This window comes from Hemibagrus wyckioides, linkage group LG03, assembly GCF_019097595.1.
Source record: "Hemibagrus wyckioides isolate EC202008001 linkage group LG03, SWU_Hwy_1.0, whole genome shotgun sequence".
Classification (NCBI taxonomy): domain Eukaryota; kingdom Metazoa; phylum Chordata; class Actinopteri; order Siluriformes; family Bagridae; genus Hemibagrus; species Hemibagrus wyckioides.
Genome location: NC_080712.1, coordinates 17,328,442 through 17,354,814, shown reverse-complemented (window position 1 = coordinate 17,354,814; position 26,373 = coordinate 17,328,442). Strand labels below are relative to the sequence as shown.

Below are 26,373 nucleotides of genomic sequence, written 5' to 3'. Positions count from 1 at the left end.
TGCCTGATCGTCGTTATGGGTCAGTGGAGTTTCTGAGTTCATTAGCACTAATTCCTAGATGTCGGAAGCTGACAGATGCAACGGCAGTTCAGTGACGGTTAAAACTATTATTTCATACCCTATGTAGTGTACTTAAATAGGGGATAATAAAGACATTTCAGTCTTGCACTTCATACTTAGTTTCTGAATGCCGGGGGATTTGTGTCTCGTGACTGTCTGTTGCTAGGGAAACCGCACCAGTAAGACACACAGGCAAGGTGCGCTGCTGTTAGTTTGTCAGTGCGGTACGGTGTGCTGCTATTTTGCGGTTTGGGCAGTAAAAAGCGAGATTATGCCAGATGTCTTCACTGGTCACTGTGCGTTATGGTCCATACGAATCGTGTGGAGTTGTTAATCACAAGACTTTCCGCCTAGAAGGCCTGCAAGGTTCATGCGGCTTTTGGCTAGTTAGCGCTAGCAGCCTTTCTGTTGGAATTAAGTGTAGGGGAAAATCAACGTAAAGTACATCACAGTGAATCATAGCTTAGAGTAAAATGGCTGTGCTTGTCTCTGTATCTTTTTCTTTTCACCAGCGGTTCTGAGAGACTGCGGCTACGTGTGTGTTCTTGAGGAAGCGCCTGACTGGAACCAGGTGGAGATGGTGGTTCATGGAGAAAGCGTCTATAAATGCGACATCAACAAACTGGAGTTTGGTAATAAAACCCACAATCTCAATCCCAGTAGTATCAAGAAGTTCAGCAATTTGTGTAAAAGTGGACAATTTTACACCCCAGAATGACACAAACGTGTTCAACATAATGAATGAAATGGAACAGTAGGTTTACTATAATTATATATTATATATTTAAGTATAAATAACAAGAACTTCACATTTATAAATGCTTTTATATTGTGACGCATTTAGTGCACTTGATGGTCCCATTAATTTCCTAATCTATTTATAGTATTAATATACAGTTGTGCTCAAAACTTTACATACCCTGAAAGAAATTGTTAAACATTGCCATTTATTTGGAAAATATGACTGATGATGCAAAAGATTTTTTTCTTATTTGAGGATAGTGGTCACGTGAAGTCATTTAATTATCACATAGTTGTTTGACTCCTTTTTAAAACCTAATGATAAGTTAAATCATCCCTGATCGAAAGTTTACATATCCTTGACTGTTTGGCCACACAGGTTGACACACAGAGGTTTAACTGGTTATTAAAGGGAAGATTCCACTTCTGTGACTTATTGTAATTGTAATTGGTGTCTGTGTAGAAATAGTCAGTGAGTTTCTCAGCTCCTGAGGTGATGCACTGACTCGGCTGGATACTGCACCACGGGGAAGACAAAAGAACTGCCAATGGACCCGCCTAATAAGGTAGTTGAACTTTTTAAAGCAGGAAAAGGATATAAAAACATATCTCTTGAAAATGTCAGTACTGTACAAACTCTGATAATGAGGTGGAAAATAAGAGGTTCTGTCTGTTGATACTCAGCCACGGTCAGGTAGACCAAGAAAGATTTCACCCACTACTGCCAGAAGAATTGCTCAGGATTAAACTGGATGCTTTGAACAGGGATTATTTCCTCATTTTCTTTCTCATGCTTTGTTTGATGATTGTGCCATTCTGTTATGCCTTACATATGAACCAGAGTCCTATAAGAAATAAACTAAACTTGTTTTGCCTTCTTACTCATCTTTCTTTAAAAACAGGTTTTCCCATGGTATGCAAAATTTTGAGCACAACTGTAAACTGTTGCACTGCATTTCATTCATTCATTCATTCATTCATTCATTCATTCATTCATTCATCTTTAGTTACCACATTATATTGGTGAGGGGTCATGATGGAGCCTATCCCGGGAAAACTGAGAATGAAGCAGGAATACATCCTACTGACACCATACACAAACACATTGACACACTCCTTTACACATTGGGGTAATTTAGAATTGTCAGTTACCAGTTAGTGCTGGTACATTTTATTGGGAATTGAGAGAACCTGAAGGAAATCTACACAGATATGGACAGATCATGCAAAACTCCATAGAGACAGTAAGCTGAACTCGGGATTGAACAGGGATGCTGCACTGGCATTTAACAGTTGACTGACAGGTTCATGAATGTAACCAAACTCACTGGTGATCTTACAAATTTGTGTGCTCACAAGTCAGTCATCAAATCTATTTAAATTAGTAAACTTATTTACTGATCTACATCTCAGAACAGGATTTTAAGGCTGCTGAATTTTTGTTGTTGCAGCTAACCAACTTATGCAATATTTTAGTTTATATAGAATTACAAAATATGCACGAAAACCAAGTAATCTGCCATTAAGACTTAAACAATTCATAGCTGTATGTATGTAAGTATATGGCCACTTGACTATATGTGCTTTTTGGCCATCATATTCCAGATTTATCAGTTTTCTGTGAAGGCTTTGTGCTTGGATTTGTGCTCCTTTAGTCACTAGAGCCTTAGTGAGGTCAGGTAGTGATGTCAGACAAGAAGGCCTGTCTTTATGAACATTTATTTGTGCAAATGGGTATTGTCATGCTGGAACGTGTTTGAGCCCCTTCAGAATCAGTGAAGGGAAAATTTTGGAAAAGACCCACATATGGGTGTGATGTTCACATACTTTTGGCCACATAGTGTATGTGGTGTTTACATACTGAAAATATCTGACCAGTTCTTGTTTTACTAGGAGGTGATGGGAGGCTTGATCCACTGTGCCAAGAGGCCATAGAAGCAGTGAGGAATGCATACCAACAACACCAAATATGATATATATATATCCTGTAATACTGATTAAAAAGACAAAGAAATTAACATATTACTGTACTTATTTGTAACTGGAACTTTATAGCATTAATGCTGAAGAGCTCAGACATGGCCAGGATCAAACTGTCATGTTAATTTATTGTCAAGATATTTACCTAAGACTATGTGGTTTCTATCCTTTAGTTGAATCATATACTATAAGCACACTAGCCCTACCTCATAGTCCCAAGTGGACAATTGTAATTTAGGAGCAACTAAGTATATCATGGTGGCCATAAAGAATATTGCTGTTTGTCACTACACCATCTGTTCGGTGTCTCAGATTGATGCCAGGTTTTGCACAAAATGATGAGAGATGTGGGAAAAGAATAAGTAGTGTAGGCAAAAATAACCTGAGATCAAAAGCACTGTGATAAATTCTACTCTAAATACTCCAAGCACTGATGCACACATGTATTCTAATATCATATTCTATTCATTTCTGTACTAGTTCTTGAATATGACTAAACATGTCTATATTAGTTCCTAAAACAGATGAACAAGGCAATCAAAACCTGAATGATATAGGATCACCCTATTGCTATGTACGCATTGTGCTTTAAAAGCAAGGTTTCCATGAGGTTAAAGCACCAATTCTAAGGAATATTTAGAGTAAGTAGTTCATTAGCATTAAAAGCTCTTGCCATCAAATGCACTGAGGTTGAATGCAGTGGTCATGAACTTCTTCAGCTCTGCCAGGTGTGTGAATTTGTTTCCTGTGGCAGGAGCTGCAGCAGGGTCACGACCAACGTACCTGAGAGAGGGACAGGGGTAAAAAATGCTTGACTGTTACCATCCTTAAGTATTACGTTGTAATATTTATACTACACAAATAAATACAAATACAATGTATACAAATACATTTCCATGAAAACATTTACTCCTAAGAATTTTATTTAGATCATCAAAATGTTCATTACATATCACAAAGGTCTCTTTTTCTTTTATCCAACCAACAAATGTACAGTAAATAATAATTGATTGGTCTCAAACATTTTATATAAGCATCAAGCCATGTTCAATATAACATCAATATAAAAAAAGATCAAGAATCATGTAAATTCATCAAATGATAGGACTCACCATATTGGTTTCTTGTTGGAGAGCACACTAAGGAAGCGTGGTCTTATGTAGTCATAATAACCCATGTTCTTATGCTCTTCCTGACACCATATCAGCTCAGCATTACCATACATCTGAACTTCTTTCCTGACAAGGTCAAACGGAAATGGTGATATCTGAAAATCGAGATGTTAAATCAAAATTAAACAACTGTGTGCTTCTGCCTTTGTGGCCACAAGAAAGTTGACCACGTTTGGCCATATACTGTAGTTTACAGATATTTTGGCCTTAATATGCATCCAATAACTGTTTTTCAATATATCAGAATGCACCCCTCATTATCCACTGACTTTCTGTACGATTTTATCCATGTTAACTCAACTGGAACTCTTATATCTTTATAAACAGCATATACAGACTTAATGTTTGTGGTCAATTTCTAATAGTTTTTACTATTTGTGATCATTTAACTGTTAAATTCCTAAATGAAATAAAAGACTATGTGAATATGGTGTATTTTAAAGTGCACTTTAGAAATGATTGCGGTTAACCTGCTCCATTCGGACAATTGCAATCCTATCTTCCAGTCCAAGTTGTTGTCTCTCTTTTGCTAACTCATAGTAGACTTTGCCAGTGCAGAAGATGACCCTTTTTACAGTTTCTGGGATTTTAGATGCAGGACCCTCATCTGGTATGATTCTTTTGAACTTGGTGTCTGAAAACAAAACAAATAAGCACATTAACTTTTCTTTTCCTTTTATAAAAAAAAATAAGGCAGATCAATCCAAATCCAGATTTATATTTTCTCATACCTGGGGTCATCTCATCAAAGCTGGAGCGGGCCTCAGGGAGCCTCAGTAAGGACTTTGGAGTGAAAATAATTAGCTGAGGAGAAAATAAGATGTCAATCATAGTGAAAGAGAAGTCCAGCTCTTAGTAGTTTCACTTTAAGGAATGCATATTGTAAATAAACCTCTGAGCTGTGAATCCAACCAAAACAATAAATTAAGAGAACTTTTGTACAAAGCAGACTGTGGTGTCCCCAGACAGCCTGTTTAATTTGCTCAGGAAGAGATTTTCTCATGCTCCACAAAGCACTGCATTTATCTGTAACTGGGGAGCACTTTAGACAATTACTGTAGCGGAAAGTCATGAGTGTGGGGAGAATCCTGAAACTTTCAGCTTATGCTGTTACAAGTTTTATGCCCATCAGATTTCTTCTTATCTTTTTTGCTGTTATTATAATACAAAAATGACAACTATACCAGTCACTGTATGTGACTAGCCAAACCTTTGTGACTTTATTACAATCAAATATAGTAATAAATTAATACAGTATTTGGTTTCAACATATATAAGAAAAATAAAATAATTCTTACTGGCTTTCTGAATGGTAATAAGATCTGCCTTCTCAGCACATGAAAATAGTTAGCAGGTGTCGAGCAGTTGACCACAATCCAGTTACAGTCATAAAGCTGTTGGACCTCGAAGTCTCCAGTGAATTCCTTGATTATAGGTAGGTAAAATACAGCTTATTAAATTAGGTAAAAGGTCAGCTCCAGAATTACTGAGTTTGGGCAAAAATCTCACAATGATTCAGGTTCTTCATTCAAGCAATCTATTCACTTTTCCTCTTATAATCATTATCATGAAAACATTTTAAGTTATCAACGTGTATAACTTACAGAGGATTGTTTAAAATGCATGCAAACAAATCATTGTAAAGATATTTTTACAATTGTGTGCCAAAAATAAAACATGTAAAATCACATTGTCATCAATTACCATGGAGAAAACACAGTTCAGATCAGCAGTGAAGTTGATTTTTAGCATTTGTTATGTTTGAAAAGCTATTAGACAATAGTAGCTCTAAAAAAAAACTCCTACAGAAATCCCTCTCCTAAAGAATCCCACAAAGTCTTATCTTCAACAACAGTCACCATACCTACAACTGGAATCGTGTTGTGGTCAAATTTAACGTTGGTCTTAAACAATATTGTTGTAAGACAGCTGCATACAAGCAAAGGCATCATGCTGGAGACCCGGGTTCGAGACCCGCTCAGACTTGTGTATACAGTGTATATATATATATATATATATGTATGTATATATATGTATGTGTATATATATACTACTCACAAAAAGTTAAGGATATTTGGCTTTTGGGTGAAATTTATGGAAAATGTAAAAAGTTCACACTACAGTGATATTATATCATGAATGTAGGGCATTTAAGTAGAAGCATGCAATGGTGATTTCCTCATCTCAAACAATTTATTGAAACAAAAGCCAACAACAGTGGTGGGTATACCACAACAAAACATGTCAATGTCTCAATAATTTGTCATGTGCCCTTGACCATCAATAACAGCCTGACAACGATGTCTCATGCTGTTCACGAGTCGACTTATTGTCTGCTGAGGCATGGCATTCCACTCTTCTTGAAGGGTGGCCCTCAGGTCTCTGAGGTTCTGGGGTGCAGGGTTACGAGCCTCCACATGGCGACTCGGCTGATCCCATAGGTTTTCTATGGGATTCAGGTCTGGAGAAAGTGCAGGCCACTCCATTTGAGGTACCCCAGCCTCCAGCAGCCGTTCTCTAATGATGTGACCTCGATGAGCTGGAGCATTGTCGTCCATGAAGATGACATTAGGCCTGTGTTGTTCATGCAGGGGCACAATGACTAGATTAATGATGTTATTCAAGTAGTATTGGCTTGTCACTGTACCATTCACAAGCTGTAGGGCAGTTCTGTATTGAGTAGACACACCTGCCCAGACTGTAACACCACCACAACAGTGGCTGATGCATAGCGCTCTCCTTGATATCTCCAATATCGTTGGCGGCCATCATTTCTGCTCAGTGTGAATCGACTTTCATCAGAGAACAGCACTGAGGCCCACTGGTCCCTCGTCCGGCGTAAATGCTCCCTGGCCTGGTGGTGTGGTCGGGTACCCTTGCAGGTCATCTAGCACGCAGACCACGCTGATGTAAACGGTTTCGAATGGTCTGACGTGACACTTGAGTGCCTCTCACCTCCCTTAAATGTGCCTGGAGTTGAGTGGCATTCATCATCCGGTTCCGCAGGGCACTGTTCACAATGAAGCGGTCATCAACGTGGGATGTGGCCAAAGGACGTCCACTTCTATGCCTTTCTGTGACTTCCAGTCTCTCTGTTTCTCTGTCGCAACCTGCTGATGACACTCTGTGACACTCTAAGCTCAGTGGCCACTTCCCTCTGAGAACATCCTATTTGAAGCCTCTCAATAGCGAGGTACTGTTGATCAATTGTTACTGTAGATGTTGTCTTGGTCTCATGATGTCAAAATGTGAACAACATGATGAAGAGGACTTTTTAAATACCAATTCTAATTGAACCAGAAAATTTATTGGTCGAATTCATGGATCAAACACCAGCTGTGAATTTTTTCGTTAAACACCTTTTAGAGAACAGCAAGTTATGCAAAAACTACTGAAACACTGAACAGTTGGACATGTGCATTCAAAAGTGTAGAGAAGGTCAAATTAAGTTCACCTGTAAAGGTTATAGTGCATTTTAGGTGCATCCTGAAATTTCACCCGAAAGCCGAATATCCTTAACTTTTTGTGAGTAGTGTATATATATAATTTGAGAATTTCTTGCAATAGTTTAAGCAACATATCGCTTAAACGGTAATAGCTAGAAACATGGTTCCAAAATGTTGCTCATGTTGTGCTATTACTTTTCATGCTAAGTATTATAGTTTATTTTATATTTTTATATTTTAGACTTCAGAACGCTACTATGTGTATGTGTGTGTGTGTGTGTGTGTGTTTCGTGAGCTAGAGTGAGGGTAGAGTTTTTTTAAGGACGCATCGTCTTTAAACTGTTCCTACAGCTTGAATTCTTACTCTACAGCCACATAAACTACCTGAAATTTTTTTAACTGTGACTTTAGCTTATATATACTATTTGACAATGTACTGCAATATTTTAAGCAACGTATTGCTTTGCTTTTCGCAATCACACGCATTTTCTTCTGGAAATGCAAAATTCTAGTTTTGCTGTGTATAAAGAGAGACAGAGGAATTATTTTGTGGCTGAGTGTAGTCAACAAATTGTTTAATAGGAGAGGACAAACATGAAATAATAAAATTATTGAATGAGTTAATATTCTATGGTTATATAATTATCTTTGCACTCTACTGAAAAAAAAGACTGGAAAGCAGAAGACATTAATGATTGTCTTGTTAAGCATTAAACAAATGTGCAACAAATGGGTTTCAATAATGGATCATTACAGAAGCATCTACTCACCGTATAGCGATCAGGGTCATCCTTGCACATCTGCAAGAAACGCTCAGGCCTTGCTGACGAGTGCTCTGGGCCCTGGTAAAACACACACACACACATACACACACACATCACAAAGCAAGCTAAGCTGAAGAAAGATGTGCTCGTTTGCAAAGGCCCTGACAAACTTGAGTCATCACTATTGATCTCTATGCAATTACTTTGCCTTAAAGAGTGAAGAGAAACAAGGCCATGATAATTTGTTCTCAGGTACAGGCTCGCTTCAGCAGTTAGAATGGAGTTTATTAAGACTCACATAACTGGAAACCCCCAGCTACTTAAATAACAACTGCATCATTGTAGCTGTGTATCATTGTAAATGCACATGACTGTAGCTCTACTTATCAGGGCAGGGGGAAAAAATAACCCAGCAATAAACTTTAATAATGTATGAAAGTATTACACAACCATCATACATGATTACATGTGTTTCATTTACAAAACCTTAACATGCATGTATATAAGCAGAGCTAGACATTTGTATTCAAATCCCCTAATAGGCTTGCCAGAACTTTTCATTCCTTTGTCTTAAGTGTGTTCTTGTGACCTGGCATACATCATATAGTAGTGTATTGTGTACTACCCTGAAATTGAGGTTTATAAAGATTTAGTAGACTGACCATTCCCTCCATCCCATGGGGTAGCAGAAGGACGATGCCATTGTTCCGAACCCACTTGGCCTGACCTGAACTGATGAATTGGTCTATGATGCACTGTGCTGTGTTGTGGAAATCGCCAAACTGGGCCTCCCAGCAAACCAGGGCATTGGGACTGGCCATAGCAAAACCCAGCTCAAAACCTATTCCAGCACACAACACATACATTAAATGCAAGTTAAAATCATAAGAATGTATCAAACTAACAAATAAAACTATACCAGCAAATAACTAGCTGTGTATTATTAGTCTCGGAAATTACAACAGGCAAGGACAATTCATTTGTTTGTGCTATACACCAAAGACATTTTGATTTCATTTTGAATTGCAGACTTGATGCAGTTATTGCAAGGGATATGGAACCAAATATTAAGTGTTTCATTTAATTTACTTTAATACTTATCTGCACCGATACTTTTGCTTGCCTGAATATTGGGTGGTCTAATTTAAAAGGTTCAGTTTTTTTAATGTTGTTTAATTCATCTACATTTAAATACTGGGACAAAAAAAGATGAAATTCTAAAACATTCTTCTCATATTCATTTTTTGAACACAAATAAAAACAAATGAATTGAGCTTGCTGTTTCAATAGTTTCGGAGGGGGACTGTATTTCAGAAAACATACTGTACAGACACCTGGGGTACTGTGCACTAGTGGCTTCTTACCCAAAACTCCATACTCAGACAGGGAGCTGTTGCACACTGTGTAAGGAACTTGGTTCTGCCATAGGTGGTTCATTGGAACACAAATGCGCTTATCCACTTCCTGATCATGCAGGACATGATGACGATGACTGCAAAGTCAAAGTGGGCATTATGATCCAGTACTGCAAAATGTACACATAAGCTATCTATCAAAACAATCCTTTTTATTGTGATTGCACTTCTTGTGTTTGTTACAAAGCTGGCAAATTTGTGCTATTGCTTCATTTTTCTGTGTGGCCAGTTCACAATAGAATGTCTTTTCTTCCTTAGTTACTTAAAAAAGAGAGAGACTAAAGAAAGGAAGAGATAGGAGGTAATAATAGAGTTGATGTGATAAGCTTTGCTAGGTCACTCAGATGTGATGTTTAAATCTGCCATCAAATTCAATGCAAAGAGACAAGCATTGACAATCTCTTAAACATCACAGTAATGATGTAGCAGCTCGATTCAAACTGAGGTCTGTGTAGTTACTGAATATCCAAGTGTCAGGTGGCTGCAGAAAAAGACTGACTTTAATTAAACAGAATCACAGAGATTGCACACACCCTATTGTCCTTTGTCACAACATAAAATGAATGTTAAGTAACAGGAAACAAAAAGTCTTGGTGAACCTAAAGTTTATTAAACACACATGATTTTTTGAAAGAATGAGTCACAGATGCAGTAGGTAATTCACACTAATAAATAAACTGAAATGAAGGGTGTAGAAAAGCAAAAGTGAGGGAATTAGCCCTAATTGAAGACTATTTGCCGTGCTCATTTAAACACAGCTGTGAACGTATCTTTTTGTGCCACGCTGCACTAGCACCGTCTTCTTCAACTGTCTAGCTACATCAGTCAGGAGAACTAAACACACCGGCGAACCTTTACAAAGAATCAATTACTCATAGCTGTTAGGTAAAGACAAGAGACTAAACTAAAGGCACGGTGATATGTTCACTCCCCAGGGTTGGAGAAAGCCAGGCGGCATTGAGTGAATGCATCAGCCTACAGACAATTCTCATCAATAAACAGGCTCACGAGACAACAGCTTCTACCTCTCATTTCCTCTTTACAAACCTGTATTTCTTGACACAAGGACAAAACAGATTTCATTCAGGAAGCTATATATATGTATAAGAAAAATATGGAAAGTAAACATAGTGGTTATTATGTCTCTGGGACTGGCAGTGTGTGCATCTTAGGTAGTGATGCTGTGGGGTGTTGTCAAACAGGTTTCCTTCGACGCCAACAGAAGCAGTACCGTGACAACACCATGTGGGCATCTCTTTCTCTCCCAGGGGAGTTTTCTTTGAGAGAAACTGACGTCATCTGTCATTGTTTAGACATTAAATGAAGCTGTGGTGCAGAGAGCTTCCCTCTTCCATTCTGAATGATGAGACCGTAAGCTCACTCTCCTCTTCAAGTCAATGAAACTGATGAATGCAATCACAGAATGCTTTGTTTGTACCATTCAGTTAAAATCTTTTAGTCACAACTTAAAATCTTTCTGCATCACAGCTCAGATTAAGTGTAAGCTGATTTAGGTACTGTGGGTTCAGTATGCTGGTGCGCTGTATTTGTACGCCCACCTGAATGTTCCTCTCTCTACATCTTGCCCACTCAGTCTCACATGAACTCCATCCTTCAGCAGGGAACCAAAGGCCATGTACTCCCCAAGAGCCCAGTCCACTGTACGCTTGCTAACCATGTCGGCACGGCCTCGCAAGATCCTCGACACTCCTGGGATTTGAGAGAGGCAGACATGAAAGTGAAGATGCCAAAAATCCAGGTGCAGTCTATTTATTTTACTAGAGAAAAATAATTTTATAGATTATCCACTTAGAATCATATGCATAGGACAAATTGGACATCTTTAAAATTACACAGGATCTGGGTAAATAATATTTCTTCTAATTCTTTCTGCTAGACGTCAATATACATTCATTCACCAAAAAACGTCAAGTAACTGTTTAATCAGGATTAAGTAATGAAATATCATTACTCCCTAATCATGCTTAAAGTAAGAAAAAAGATGAAAGCTATAAAGAACAGCCATTTATAAATCATGAAATAAATCATCCATAATGTACTAAAATGTGCGTAGACCATAAATTGAGGTCATGGATGAAAATGGGTAGGAAAGAGGCTGTACATAGTGACTGGTGTTTAAAAGATGTGCTTAGGGGCATGCCATAAAGAAGCTTTGTTTGAAATAGCTGGTGATTAGGATGATTTAGCAGTGTTTAGAGTTGTCAGACTGAAGCTTGCTGGTTTAGTTTAATGGTCCCTGAGTGTAGCTGCATCACAGCTGTGTAGATCAAGGCACTCCAGAACTGGTGCAGCATCACTGTGAGCTTTGCTAATTGTCCATAACCCCACTATCGCAGCACTGGTGTGTGAAGGATGAAACAAATCAGATACAGTAGACAGATGCAACAAAATCTGTTAGATTGTTAAACATCTGAGGCTCACCACTGTGAATGGAGAAATCTTTCTGAGGGACAGAGCTGGCAGCCTGGCCGATGTGCTTCAGGACATCCTCGGGGAGCCCTGTGGGAGGATAGCTCATACACTTTGGTTCCCCCTCATCTGTGAAGAATTCTAAATACAGAAATGTTTCAAATATTTTTTTTTTGAGTAAAACTCCAGTTTGACTATTAAGTATTTTTTAGTTTCAGATGAAAAGAAAAATAACAGGTACTTGGCCAGGGTGAGTCCAGCCAGTGACGGATGTGGAGTATCTTTTCATCTTTGGAGCTGGTGTATGCTTCTTCACAAATTTTGTCATACTTAGCCACTTCCTCCTGTGAACATTGGCCAGGATATCAATATAATTGATTGTGTGCAAAATGTTGCACTCAACATCTACCATCTTTATCAGAAAAAACACATTTGCTTAACACATTTGTGACAAATGATTCATTAGACAAGGTTCGTAAGTGCTATGGAACACAGAAAACAGTGAGCTGTAAGTCACAATTTATTCCCTCAGTATATTCCCCTGAGCTACGGCAGTGAACGGAGAGTGACAGTGATGCGCTTGTAAATAAAACGAGCTGTCGCTGGGCCAGACAGAATGTCAGCCATGCCCAGTGGAAGGATGGCTGGGTTCAAGCTTTGTGTTTTCTACAGTAGATCTAGACAGAGTGGGGGTAGGATAAATTTGAGCAGCAGCCAGTGAGTGTAAATGTGGCATCATCAATGTAAAGATTCATCACAACAATTCCTCAACAATTGAAAACTGTCTGGATAGAAAACACAAATATTAACACATTTACTCATGTACCAGTAAGAGAGATCAGCTTTTTCATGAATCTTATTGGCTACGCAAGAGGTCAAATTGAACAAAAAAATCACAGGGCATTCAAAATAAAAAAAAAATGAATGAAAACAAAATTAATTCATCACATTAAAGATGAGTTTAATTTGACATTATAGTTTGACAAACCTCAAACTCCTGCAGAGTAACCACTCCCTCAGAAATGAGCTTGTCTGCATATTTTTTTAGTACATGCTCCTGCTTACGGATTTGCTTGTACATGAGAGGTTGAGTGAACATGGGTTCATCCATTTCATTGTGGCCAAAGCGCCGGTAACAAACCTGCAACACATACACATGTATCCACCATGAAAGTGTAATAAATAACACTTTTAGCTTTTAGGCCACTATATTGTTCATTTTGTATTCATTTTTTTTTTAGAGTTTATTATTCCTGCTTATCAACAGTGGTGCTTGAGGAGTGTGATACAATACTCATACAATACCAAAATCTCAGTTGTGTATCCAGCCATCAGACGGCTTCAAACTGCCATTCAGGAGTGTTTAGCTTAGTGCTCACCAGATCAATGACCACGTCCTTGTTAAAAGTATTTCTCCATTCTGCAGCCACTCTGCACACATACATCACAGCCTCAGGATCATCAGCGTTGACATGGAAAACGGGTGCATTGACCACACGAGCCACATCAGTGGGGTAAGGAGAGGAGCGTGCCATTCGCGGATCGGTAGTGAAGCCAATCTGGTAAATGATCATTCATTTATCAGGTGAAGTTTGTCTGAACAAACACTACACAATTTCTGCAGAATTTCCGTTTTTGCTATAAAGGCAGTCACGGTCATTTACAGTATGTAGATATGGGGCTTGATTATTACCTGGTTGTTGACAACAACATGAATGGTGCCATGAGTGGTATATGAGGGAAGCTCACTGAGGTGGAAGGTTTCATACACAACTCCTTGACCAGCAAATGCAGCATCACCATGCAGGAGAATGGACATCACCTGAGAAAAAAAAAAACTTGCATCACATGAGACTGGTATCCCATTTAACCAATCAATCTTTTACAAATATTTCCTGACCAGCAGTAAAGCATTTTACAGGGCACCTGAAAGCACATGGTTTAATTTTGTTTTCAGGCTATTATCGGATGCTCACAAGATAATATCATGTACGCACCAGATACTATCACAAATTTACTACATATCAGACAGGATGTGCACTGGATATTATCATTTCAGTTACACAACATTTAACGACTTTTGCTGGTTTTGGCTAGTCATGAGGTAAAATATGACATTGCTTTCTTCACAAGATCACCCTTAACAAGAAGTAAAAGTTAAAAGGGGTTAAAGAAGAGCATGCCAAGTTACACTGAGAACTACGAAGGTATGCTATGAGCCTGGTCAGATTAAACTAGCTAACTAATGGGATGTCTAATATATTACTATTACTATACATTATATATTACAATTAATATATTATAAAAAACTCACTCACCAGCTAGAACATAACTGCTAGATAAATTTATTATGATAGAATAGGAGAGAATATTCTATAAACTGAAAACAGTATCTGGTGCACACACTATAAAATCTGATGAACATATGCAATAATAACCTGAAAAATGATATCCTTTCAGCATTTTTGTAGCTCAGTACTAATATTAGTTTTTTAAGACACAATAAAGAAGGGCATTGATGATAATACCCTAAGCACTTTTAACTGATTACTACTAACTTGAGAGATCTAATAGGTAATACATACACTATATTGCCAAAAGTATTCGCTCACCCATCCAAATAATCAGAATCAGGTGTTCCAATCACTTCCATGGCCACAGGTGTATAAAATCAAGCACCTAGGCATGCAGACTGTTTTTACAAACATTTGTGAAAGAATGGGTCGCTCTCAGGAGCTCAGTGAATTCCAGCGTGGAACTGTGATAGGATGCCACCTGTGCAACAAATCCAGTCGTGAAATTTCCTCGCTCCTAAATATTCCACAGTCAACTGTCAGCTGTATTATAAGAACGTGGAAGTGTTTGGGAACGACAGCAACTCAGCCACGGAGTGGTAGGCCACGTAAACTGACGGAGCGGGGTCAGCGGATGCTGAGGCGCATAGTGCGAAGAGATCCCCAACTTTCTGCAGAGTCAATCGCTACAGACCTCCAAACTTCATGTGGCCTTCAGATTAGCTCAAGAACAGTGCGCAGAGAGCTTCATGGAATGGGTTTCCATGGCCGAGCAGCTGCATCCAAGCCGTACATCACCAAGTGCAATGCAAAGCGTCGGATGCAGTGGTGTAAAGCACGCCGCCACTGGACTCTAGAGCAGTGGAGACGCGTTCTCTGGAGTGACGAATCGTGCTTCTCCATCTGCCAATCTGATGGACGAGTCTGGGTTTGGTGGTTGCCAGGAGAACGGTACTTGTCTGACTGCATTGTGCCAAGTGTAAAGTTTGGTGGAGGGGGGATTATGGTGTGGGGTTGTTTTTCAGGCGCTGGGCTCGGCCCCTTAGTTCCAGTGAAAGGAACTCTGAATGCTTCAGCATACCAAGACATTTTGGACAATTCCATGCTCCTAACTTTGTGGGAACAGTTTGGAGCTGGCCCCTTCCTCTTCCAACATGACTGTGCACCAGTGCACAAAGCAAGGTCCATAAAGACATGGATGACAGAGTCTGGTGTGGATGAACTTGACTGGCGTGCACAGAGTCCTGACCTCAACCCGATAGAACACCTTTGGGATGAATTAGAGCGGAGACTGAGAGCCAGGCCTTCTCGTCCAACATCAGTGTGTGACCTCACAAATGCGCTTCTGGAAGAATGGTCAAAAATTCCCATAAACACACTCCTAAACCTTGTGGACAGCCTTCCTAGAAGAGTTGAAGCTGTTATAGCTGCAAAGGGTGGACCGACGTCATATTGAACCCTATGGATTAGGAATGGGATGTCACTTAAGTTCATATGCGAGTCAAGGCAGGTGAGCGAATACTTTTGGCAATATAGTGTATGAACAGTGCTTGTGTCCTGTTAAAAAAACAGCTATAGACATTTATAGACCTATAGATCTTAGTGACATTGAATGTAAATGTAAAATGTTCTTTTCATGTACTTGTGTGATTCGGTATAATCCTAAAATATGTATGATGGCTTGGGAAAACCCTACAGTTTCCTAAATCCTCCTGTTTCCTTTTTGCTTGCATCTTAACCACAAATAAAAAAAGTTAGAGCAGTCTGGTTACGTCCAGAAGTGCATGATTTACTGATACAGAAGCAGACAGGGTGAAGCAGCTGTTATTTATTGATTTGATTTTATTTCATTTATAATAAATAAAATCTAAAAAATAATACGACCATGTAAACTGCCTATTTTATACCCACTTGTAATTCTAGCCTACAGCGTTTTTTTGCAGACACACTTGTTAAACTGGCATCATTTTTTTCCTCATGAGAGCTTTGCTGTAATCCTATTTTATAAAGATAATAAAATCAGCATTAATTTGGCTAAATTTGGGGACGTTAGATTTATTTATATTTGAGGTGTCATTGATACCTAACATATTTTCCCAAACTGCTTCACATTATTAAGTCCAGAAATGCTTGTCTATTTCATACTTACCTTCTTCCCCTCATTGTCTCCTCTGTAGAACTGCTCAGCTTTAGTTTTGCCCTGCACGACAGGATCCACTGCCTCAAGGTGAGATGGGTTAGCCATAAGAGACAGAGTGATGTTCTTATCCGTTTCCCTGTTGATCCGCTCATGGTACATACCCAGATGATATTTCACATCTCCTGAGCCCTGGAGAACAACATGTAAATATATGTCATTCAGACCCGTCATGCTAATAGAGCATAAAGGGTTGAGGCAGTAGGTAGGTAGTTAGGTAAGTCACATTGTACCTCTTCTGCAGACTCTAGTTTGGGATCAAATTGGCAGAAAATCTGATTGAGATCTTTCCTGACAACATTGGCCAGGACATTCAATCGACCTCTGTGTAGCAAAGATGCTGCTGTTATTGCTTTTGATACAAGCTATGAAATATACTCTGAGTATGAACTAGATATACCTGTGAGGCATGCCCATGATTACACTGTCAATTCCAGCTGCACTAGATTTGTCGATGATCATCTTCAGAGCAGGGATGAGAACCTCACAGCCCTCTAAGCCAAAGCGCTTCTCTGAAGACCATTTACGAGCCAGAAAGTCCTCAAAGCTGTATCACCAATGAGAGAAAGTACAAATGAAAGCTTACAGCTATTTTTCTTGAGACAATTACACTTTGAAACAAAGGACTGATGTCCGGTATGTAATAAATCACCAAAAATCACCAAACTGACTGATTTAGTCATTCAGAACAAAAAACACTATTTAAAAATCTAGTTCCTACTACTCTATTGCTAAAGGCTGTTCAGCAAACACTAACCGTGTTGAACGCACTAGCCGTGCCAGTAAAGTCCTCTTCTCTCCTTCAGTAAATTTCATTATACCTGGAGTCTCAAACTTTTGCCTGATCCACTGGCATTGCTCCATATTGTTAATAAACATGAATTCCACACCAATATGACCACAGTAAGATGCCTGTAATGTTTAACAAACAAATAAGGGTATATAAGCTATTTTGTTTTAAGGATTCAGTGTATATGATCTCAAAAACATGGTAAAACCAAAAATAATAACCAAGTTCCTTAAATGATTTTATAAAATATTGACAGTTTTGTAAGCTTGGACCTGCTTCAAAACAAAAGGGCTTAACTATTAATGCTGAAATCTATGTAAATTCTAGGCAGACATTCTTTGCGACTATTGCATTAGAATGGCAAGGCCAAATTTTTGTTATATTTGGTTGCATATCCCTTGCTTGCAATATTGGTGTCAAGCCGGTGACCCACAGATATTACCTCATTAGCAGATCCTTTCTTTCTCCACACACACACACACACACACGTTTGTGTGTGTATACTCACTCAAATCCTTATGACAAACATAAAGATTTGAGAGAGTTTGACAAGGGCCAGATTGTGATGGCTAGACGACTGGATCAGAGATCAGACTGGATCTTCAGTGAGTGAAGGCTGTCCCGTGTGATCCGATCTAACGGACGAGCTAACAGGTGCCATGATGAGGAGATAAGCAGTGTTATTCACTTCACCTCTCACTGCTCATAATGTTATGGCTGATCAGTGTACATACATTCACACGTATAAACATAGCACAAAAAACAGCATTTACATACCTCAAGTCTGCAAATAATTTCCTTGAGTGGAAGTACAGCCTCCTGACCACCAATAAATGTCGTTGATGGCAACTGGAATGTCTTGTCTAGATCAGATTCATCCAAGCTATAGAAGCCTAGTGATAGTGTTAGCAAGTAGTGATTAATGTAGAGAAAGTATTAGCACATTCAAGTTAAAAGTTAAAGATAAACCACATGCTTTGTGTTTATTCAAAATATCATTAAGATATTCAATTATATCTCATTAAGCCATTCTAAAATGGAAGACCATGCAATGCAGGTAACCAGAATATCTAGTATTTAATCCCACTGACAGGATTTGCTAGGAGAACTGGGGATGCTCAACAGGGCAAAAACAAAAGAGAAGACAGATACATAAAATGAAATTAAAGCCATGATACAGATAAATAGTACTTAGAATATAGCACTTGATCAGATAACTGTAACTAGAGCTGAATGGTTATAAATCTGCTTTCATTACTTATGTGGAGGCTTTTTGTAACAGCATGACAAAATACAGTGTGACATACAAGACCCGGCATAATGTGTATATATGAATGGAAAAAAATGTTGTATGTTTTGAGGAGTCCCTTTAGTGGCTATTACTCTCTCTTTTCGATCTGTTGTGAGACCATGTCCTACATCCTTTTATTTTGCTGGCACTAAAAGCAATAGGGCATGACGGGAACAAAAGGGAAGATTTATGGTCCTTTGCCTCAGACAACATTAACCCGAACCTGCTCTTCAGTTTAGGGCATGGTTCTAGCCCTAGCCAGCACTCTCTAACACCGTGAATTCTGAACTGACTGAATGAGCAATCTTTTGGCTGGCATGTTACTAAGCTGTGCTTTATGAAACACAACTCACACCCTTTCTCCAGTAAGTACAATACAACTTAATAAGAACCAATATTACATATCAGATTTTAATAACCTGAATAAAATCAGAGCCACATGTTAAGTAACAGTGAAAGACCAATCACAGGAACAGTACACTTGATTATTTGGGATATAAATAAATAAATTTTAAAGCTAGAACAGAAACGTAACCAGAGGTCAGGTCTACTGATTACTTGCACTGTACAATATGCTTTGGAGCATTAAAGTTAATAGTCACTTAATAGTAACACTGTGTTTCTGCCACATAATTTTCCAAAAATAATACAAAATATATTCACTGGCTACTTTAACAGGAACACCTGTACCCTTGTTCATTAATGCAGGTATATAATCAGCCAATCATCTGGGAGCAGATCATTATATAAAATCATGCATTTTTCATATATCAGTTAATGTTCACATCAAACATAATGGCTGTTGCTGCCAAACAATCTGCTGATTTAAGTATTTTAGAAACTGCTGATATCCTGGAATTTCTCATACACACACACACACCAGTCTCTAGAGTTGCACGAAATGGTGCAAAAAACAAAAACATCTGGTAATCTGAGGTTCTGTGGATAGTCCCCAACTTTGTTGATAAGAGAGATCAAGGAAGAATGATTAGACTAGTTTGAGCTGACAGGAAGGCTACGTTATCTCAAATAACCACGCTTTACATATCTGTGGTAAGCAGAAAAACATCTTTGCATAATGCATCATCCTTGAAGTGAATGAGCTAGCAGAAGCACACATGTAGTTCCACTCCTGTCAGCCAAGAACAGGACTCTGAGGCTGTAGTAGGCACAGACTCACTAGCTTGACCTAGTATTAGTATAGTGTGCCTGATTAAGCAGCCGGTGAATGTGTGGCACGTGTTACCTTTCCACTAGTTCAGTTTATCTAAAAGTAAGATCATAAAGCTTTGCTTGAATCCTACAAATAATCCAAATATCTTTGAGCTCTTTTAATACATGCATGCGCTGTACTACGGCAGCCGTTTGTTCAATAATACAAATAATAGATAAATAAAAGATATATAAGCAATTAAAAAGATACAATAATTCACAAGGACTTTCCATAGGCATCCATTTTTCATAAGCAAGGATTTCAGTCAGCATATTTCTCTAGAACTGCATTCTAGACACACATGCCATATGGATTACTTACCTGACAATATCAGTAAATCTATTCACAAATACTGAACTATTAACAGTTATGAAGCATTAACAGCATGGAAGAGGAATAAATGTCTTACCAAGTTTGTCAAGTGTTGTTATCAAATCCGAGGGGACAAAAGAATCATTGTCAGCTGTGAGGATGCCAAGAGGATCAAGTTGAGCCACATGATGGCCACGGATCTGCAGAGATCACAGAAAACTATCAAATGAAAAACTATTCATCCATTGTCCATTTATTGTTTGGCCATCCATCCATATGCTTATCCTTCATAGGGTCATGGAGTCTATCCCACAAGACTTGTGGCACAAGGCAAGGGACCCTGGACGGGGTGTCAACCCATTACACAATCACACTCCCATTCACACACTATGGACACTTTAGAGATGCAAATCAGCCTACAATGTCTTTGGACTAGGGGAGGAAACCATTGTACCAGGGGAAACCTCCAGAAGCATTCTGAGAACATACAGTCTCTCTCTCTAGTCTATTGATAAGAGTCTGTGTGTGTTTATACCTGGTAAGCTCTGATAAGGTTGTAGACAGCTAAATGATCCTCCACCACTTTCTGAGACATTGCAGGAGTCTGTGACATGGCTCGACCATGGAGAAGAGCAGACGAATGCCTCTCCCCTGCTGCTCTAGCTGGACTGTTGCCATGGGTGCTTCGGAAATAGGCATCCCAAGACTGTGACAGAAAGACTACATCTAAAATTGTTCACGCCGTTTCAAGTTCCATATTTGTTTGTTTTGTTTTACCCGGAACATCAGTCTGCAGGTAAGAAAAGAAAGTTTGGTCTTTTTGAATATCTGTTAACTAGTGATAAGAGAACATGCTGGAATTTACTACACCTTGTGAACGTTTTTGTGGTCCTCAAGCCAGGCATAGTACATCTCTTCCACATAGCTGGTATTGAGAGGTGCTCCAGAAGAAAAGCTTCTGTGAGGGTCCCACACTCGTCCCCTCAACCACAGACCCCTGAGAGAGGCCAGGGAGTGAAACCGACTCATATCTGTTCAGCCTGAGGCAGGATCAATCCAGGTGATTAGTACAATGTTATGCATTTTAATAACTAAATTTACCAAATGTGGACCAAAATATATTAAGGCTGCAGTGTATAAGTTTTGTTTGTCAATAAACAAGCAAAGATAATTCACTAGGTTTATTTTGCAGGAGTTTTCAGACATATGGTTATATGCTTGTCTCACAGCCAAAGTTAGCTAAGACTAAGAGACAGTCTAAAGTACGCTAGTGTTTCCCAACTTAGTCACTTTGTAACTAGATTTAGTAACTAAAAAAGAGCCAGGTAAAGAATCCAGCTACACTTTGAGCATATATTAGTGACTGCCTTGATACCTCTCCAACTTACTTCACAACTGTTAAGCTGTCTTTATTTGTTACATATACATTAATGCACAGTGAAATTCTTTCTTTGCATATCCCAACCTTGGGGGCTGGGGTCAGAGCACAGGGTCAGCCATGATGCAGTGACCCTGGAGCAGGGTGGGTTAAGGGCCCAACGGTAGCAGCTTGGCAGTGCTGGGCTTGAACACAACAACCCAGAGCCTTAACCACTTGAGCTACCACCGCCCCCAAAAGCTAGATATAAAAGCATGTTCTGTCTATTCACCCACAGTGTGAAAATCCTTGTTGTGCCTGCATGAGCCGATCGTCCCACAAACCAATCTCCAAATGTTGTTTGTTTAACCTGTGCACTTATTGTATTTCTTCCTCATTTCAAATTCCTTCAAGACTATACAAGAAACAAAAGTGAGTTATTCCATCCATTACCATATGCCATTACTTTATACTCAGTAAAACAGCATGAATAGGAGTGATATTGATTTTATACAACAGTTTCATAAACTATACTTTTTATATAGTAAAATAGCAGAGTATTTGGCATTTCAGACACAGTGAGGCCAAATGTGTTTATTTTCGCTCTGTCAACAAAAATTATTTCCTGAAAAAAAAAAACGTAGCTTGATAGAGCACTGTGTTGCCATGCAATGCAACAACATATACTCAACAATTAACAAAATGCAATGAGAACACAAATTGTATAATAAATATACACACACTAGAAGTGTTTAAGACCAAATAGTGTGAATTTATTTTTTTTTCCCTTGTCTTGAAGCGGGCTAGCATCAATCTCAGAGCTGCAGGCAGCACAGCAGAGACTAAGCTCACATCACAGTCCTGCATGAACAGCACACTATCCACGCAGCACTCCTTTCTCTTTAAACATAGTTGTTTTAGCAAGTGTTTTAGAAACTAGGTCAGACCTCGGCACCATCAGAAACACAACTTGCATAGCTGACACGGGGAGCTAGTCAGCTAAAATTGGCTGAATAAACAATCTACTGAAGGCAAGAGGTTTTGTTTATTTATACGGTAAATGCTTCTGTATTACTGCAACTATGATAACAGCAGCAGTAAATTACAATCTCTTATTGTTCAATTCAGCATTCTATAACATATACCACTCTGTACAGGACAAGGCCTACATCAGTAAACCAGTGAGAGTCATTAATATTCAGACGCACTATTTACTGTAGTATGTAGCAAACAATTTGTAACCTTATTAAAGCTATATATTGACTTGGCAGTTGGGCTTCTTAACTCCAAATCCTTAAGATTTACATCCAGCAGCCTTAAAAAAAAAGAAACAAAGGAAAGGAAAAGTACACTATATGGCCAAAATTATACAGACACTCATGGGCTTTTTGAACATTTTGTTCCAGACATAAACCCCAATTCTCCTGCCATAATAAACTCCATTCTTCTAGGAAGGCTGTCCACTACATTTTGCAGTGTGGTTGTGGGAATTTAACCAATCTGCTACATGAGCATTATTGAGATTCAGGCACTGATTTACGGTGAGGACACCAGCATTTCAGTTTATCCTAAAGGTGCTGAGGGGGTTGAAGACAAGTCTGTGTGCAGGCTATGAGTTCTTCTATACTAAGAGCCTTAGCAAAGCACTTGACCTGAGTTTGTGCACAGGGGCATTATCATGCTGTAACGTGTTTCAGCTCCTTAGTTTCAGTGAAGGGAAACTGTAATGCTGCACTGCATATAATAACATCCTGTATAATTGTGTGCTTCCAACTGCATTGTGATGGGTGGGACTGTCAGGTCTTTTGGTCAATAGTCAATATAGTGTATATACATACTGATTATATGTATATGTATATGTATATGTATATATATATATATATATATATATATATATATATATATATGTATATGTATATGTATATGTATATATATATATATATACAGGGGTTGGACAATGAAACTGAAACACTGGCCAATTTAGTGTTGGAGGTTTCATGGCTAAATTTGACCAGCCTGGTGGCCAATCTTCATTGATTGCACATTCCACCAGTAAGAGCAGAGTGTGAAGGTTTAATTAGCAGAGTAATAGCACAGTTTTGCTTAAAATATTGAAATGCACACAACATTATGGGTGACATAAAGAGGACAAATTGTTGGTGCACGTCTCACTGGCCCATCTGTGACTAAGACAGCAAGTCTTTGTGATGTATCAAGAGCCACAGTATCCAGGGTAATGTCAGCATACCACCAAGAAGGACGTACCACATCCAACAGGAGTAACTGTGGACGCAAGAGGAAGTTGTCTGAAAGGGATGTCTGGGTGCTAACCCGTATTGTATCCAAAAAACATAAAACCACAGCTGCCCAAATCACTGCAGAAATAAATGTGCACCTCAACTCTCTTGTTTCCACCAAAACTGTCTGTCGGGAGCTCAATGCACAGGGTCAATGTACATGGCCAGGCTGCTATAGCCAAACCTTTGGTCACTTGTGCCAATGCCAAACATCGGTTTCAATGGTGCCAGCAGTGAAAATCTTGGGCTGTGGACAATGTGAAACATGTATTGTTCTCTGATGAGTCCACCTTCACTGTTTTTCCCACATCCGGGAGAGTTACGGTGTGGAGAAGCCCCAAAGAAGCGTACCACCCAGACTATTGCATGCCCAGAGTGAGGCATGGGGGTGGATCAGTGATGGTTTGGGCTGCAATATCATGGCATTCCCTAAGCCCAATACTTGTGCTAGATGGGCGCGTCACTGCCAAGGACTACCGAACCATTCTGGAGGACCATGTGCACCCAATGGTTCCAACATTGTATCCTGAAGGCGGTGCCGTGTATCGGGATGATAATGCACCAATACACACAGCAAGACTGGTGACAGAGTGGTTTGATGAACATGAAAGTGAAGTTGAACATCTCCCATGGTCTGCACAGTCACCAGATCTAAATATTATTGAGCCACTTTGGGGTGTTTTGGAGGAGCGAGTCAGGAAATGTTTTCCTCCACCAGCATCACGTAGTGACCTGGCCACTATTCTGCAAGATGAATGGCTCAAAATTCCTCTGGCCACTGTGCAGGACTTGTATCTGTCATTCCCAAGACGAACTGATGCTGTATTGGCCGCAAAAGGAGGCCCTACACCATACTAATGAATTATTGTGGTCTAAAACCAGGCGTTTCAGTTTCATTGTCCAACCCCTGTATATACATATATATATATATATATATATATATATATATATATACACATACATACATTATATATATATATATATATATACATACAATAATGCTCAAAAGTTTGGGATCACTTGCATATTTCAGCTACGGAGGAAGACTCCATCAACCAACCGATCTTGTGGGGAATGCCCAGGCTGTAATTGCTGCAAAAGGTGTTTTTTTGATGAAGGAAAAGTTTGAAGAAAACATTCATCATTTCCATCAAAATCATTATTTCTAACTCTGACATGTCAACATGTCCTGTTCTTTTACTATATTTTCTATTCAGACTAATTTTGTGTGTGTTTCCTTGGAAAACAATAACATTTTCGAGTGATCCCAAACTTTTGAGCAGTAGTATACATACATTATATACATACAGTGTATATATATATATATATATATATATATATATATATATATATATATATATATATATATATATATATATATATACATACAGTGTATATATATATATATATATATATATATATATATATATATATATATATATATATATATATATATATATATATATATATATATATATATATACTGTATGTATTAGAGATTAGTGTAATCTAGCTTTAGCTGTTCAGTAGGCGAACTAGCTAGCTAATATTAGCTGGCTTACATTACTGGTTTTCCTCCACAACTAATGTCCTGAGGTGCCTCATGCCCATGGGGTTGACCAGGGATCAGTAACCAATCTTACTTGTCTTTATTTGGTTTTAAATCAATAATAAGAGCTGATCCCAGGGCCCTGGTGCTGACTGGCAGAAGAAATGTGTAATAAATCATCAAATATCCATCCATTTTATGTACTGCTTATCGTACATAGGTTTGCAAGGAACCTGGAGCCTATCCTGGGGGACTCAAAGCACATGGAGGGGGACACCCTGGATTTTGCCTCACAGGGTGTGCGGCAACACACACACACACACACACACACACACACTATGGACAATTCCAAGATGCCAATCAGCCTGCAACACATCTTCGGACTAGGGGAGGAAACCTGAGAAGCACAGGGAGAACATGAAAACTCTGTGCACACAGGTTGGAGGGAGGAATCGCACCGCAAACCATATTTAATACTTTAACATAATACATACACATTACTCATGTTCATATTGTGGTGTCTGGGTTTGTTTATTTATTTTAACTCTTCGTAGTTTTACTTTCGAGAAGCATCCTCGACTCGTTGTACAGCTGAAAGACTATTTATAGAGTAAATCTTCAGACTATAATATAATATCTCTCGCCGATAGCGGACAGTGTGAAACACGGACACACACCGGTTTATCCTCTGTGTTTACAGTGTAGCATTATTTGCAGTGTAGAGTTACTGCATCTGGTCTGCGGCGGTTTACATTAACACGGTAAATGCTAGCGGTCTCTGCAATGCATTACATTTACGTTTCACACTTTCTCCTTTAACCTATTTTGGTAAGAGAAATGTCACCTTGGAAGGTAATGCGAAGATTAAAGGTCCGTTTCAGCACCGACTTGGGGTGTGTGAGTCGAGGTGGAGTGTCCGAAAATCCCGCAATGTCAAGTCCTATAGCGCAGAACAGCAGCTCTGTACAGGCAGCAGCAGTACCGCTATAGTACACAACAGGAAGGCGGGAAGCGCGAGGCCTGCGCGTGAAGGCGCGCTCACCTGTCACTGTGCACACCGTGAAA

General features: G+C 39.0%; 2 protein-coding genes across 4 annotated transcripts; one reads left to right on the top strand and one right to left on the bottom strand.

Moving 5' to 3' along the window:
- The first annotated feature begins 178 nt into the window (after window positions 1-178).
- lg03h10orf53 (linkage group 03 C10orf53 homolog) lies at window positions 179-2,843 on the top strand. Of its 2 annotated transcripts, XR_009203449.1 has the most exons (4): window positions 179-426; window positions 573-692; window positions 1,265-1,367; window positions 2,695-2,808. XR_009203449.1 is itself a non-coding variant. In XM_058377814.1 (3 exons), the coding sequence occupies exons 1-3, from the start codon at window positions 339-341 to the stop codon at window positions 2,772-2,774; spliced, it is 288 nt and encodes a 95-aa protein (XP_058233797.1). In that variant the 5' UTR covers window positions 182-338; the 3' UTR covers window positions 2,775-2,843. The 2 variants fall into 2 exon arrangements, 1 of the variants encoding a protein (XP_058233797.1); XM_058377814.1 differs by lacking the exon at window positions 1,265-1,367 and having other exon boundaries at window positions 182-426; window positions 2,695-2,843.
- Window positions 1,933-26,373, bottom strand: ogdhl (oxoglutarate dehydrogenase L). Of its 2 annotated transcripts, XM_058377794.1 has the most exons (23): window positions 26,153-26,373; window positions 20,976-21,145; window positions 20,641-20,811; window positions 20,203-20,305; window positions 18,067-18,182; window positions 17,257-17,411; window positions 16,900-17,046; window positions 16,733-16,823; window positions 16,452-16,631; window positions 13,702-13,830; window positions 13,388-13,567; window positions 12,997-13,149; window positions 12,250-12,352; window positions 12,021-12,149; window positions 11,138-11,288; window positions 9,528-9,655; window positions 8,826-9,004; window positions 8,170-8,241; window positions 5,252-5,377; window positions 4,685-4,757; window positions 4,424-4,587; window positions 3,894-4,048; window positions 1,933-3,564 (listed from the first exon to the last, which is right to left on the bottom strand). In XM_058377794.1, exons 2-23 carry the CDS (start codon window positions 21,132-21,134, stop codon window positions 3,441-3,443), a joined length of 2,988 nt encoding a protein of 995 aa, XP_058233777.1. In that variant the 5' UTR covers window positions 21,135-21,145; window positions 26,153-26,373; the 3' UTR covers window positions 1,933-3,440. The 2 variants fall into 2 exon arrangements, with proteins under 2 accessions (XP_058233777.1, XP_058233786.1); XM_058377803.1 differs by lacking the exons at window positions 20,203-20,305; window positions 20,641-20,811; window positions 20,976-21,145; window positions 26,153-26,373 and adding an exon at window positions 17,732-17,936 and having other exon boundaries at window positions 18,067-20,141.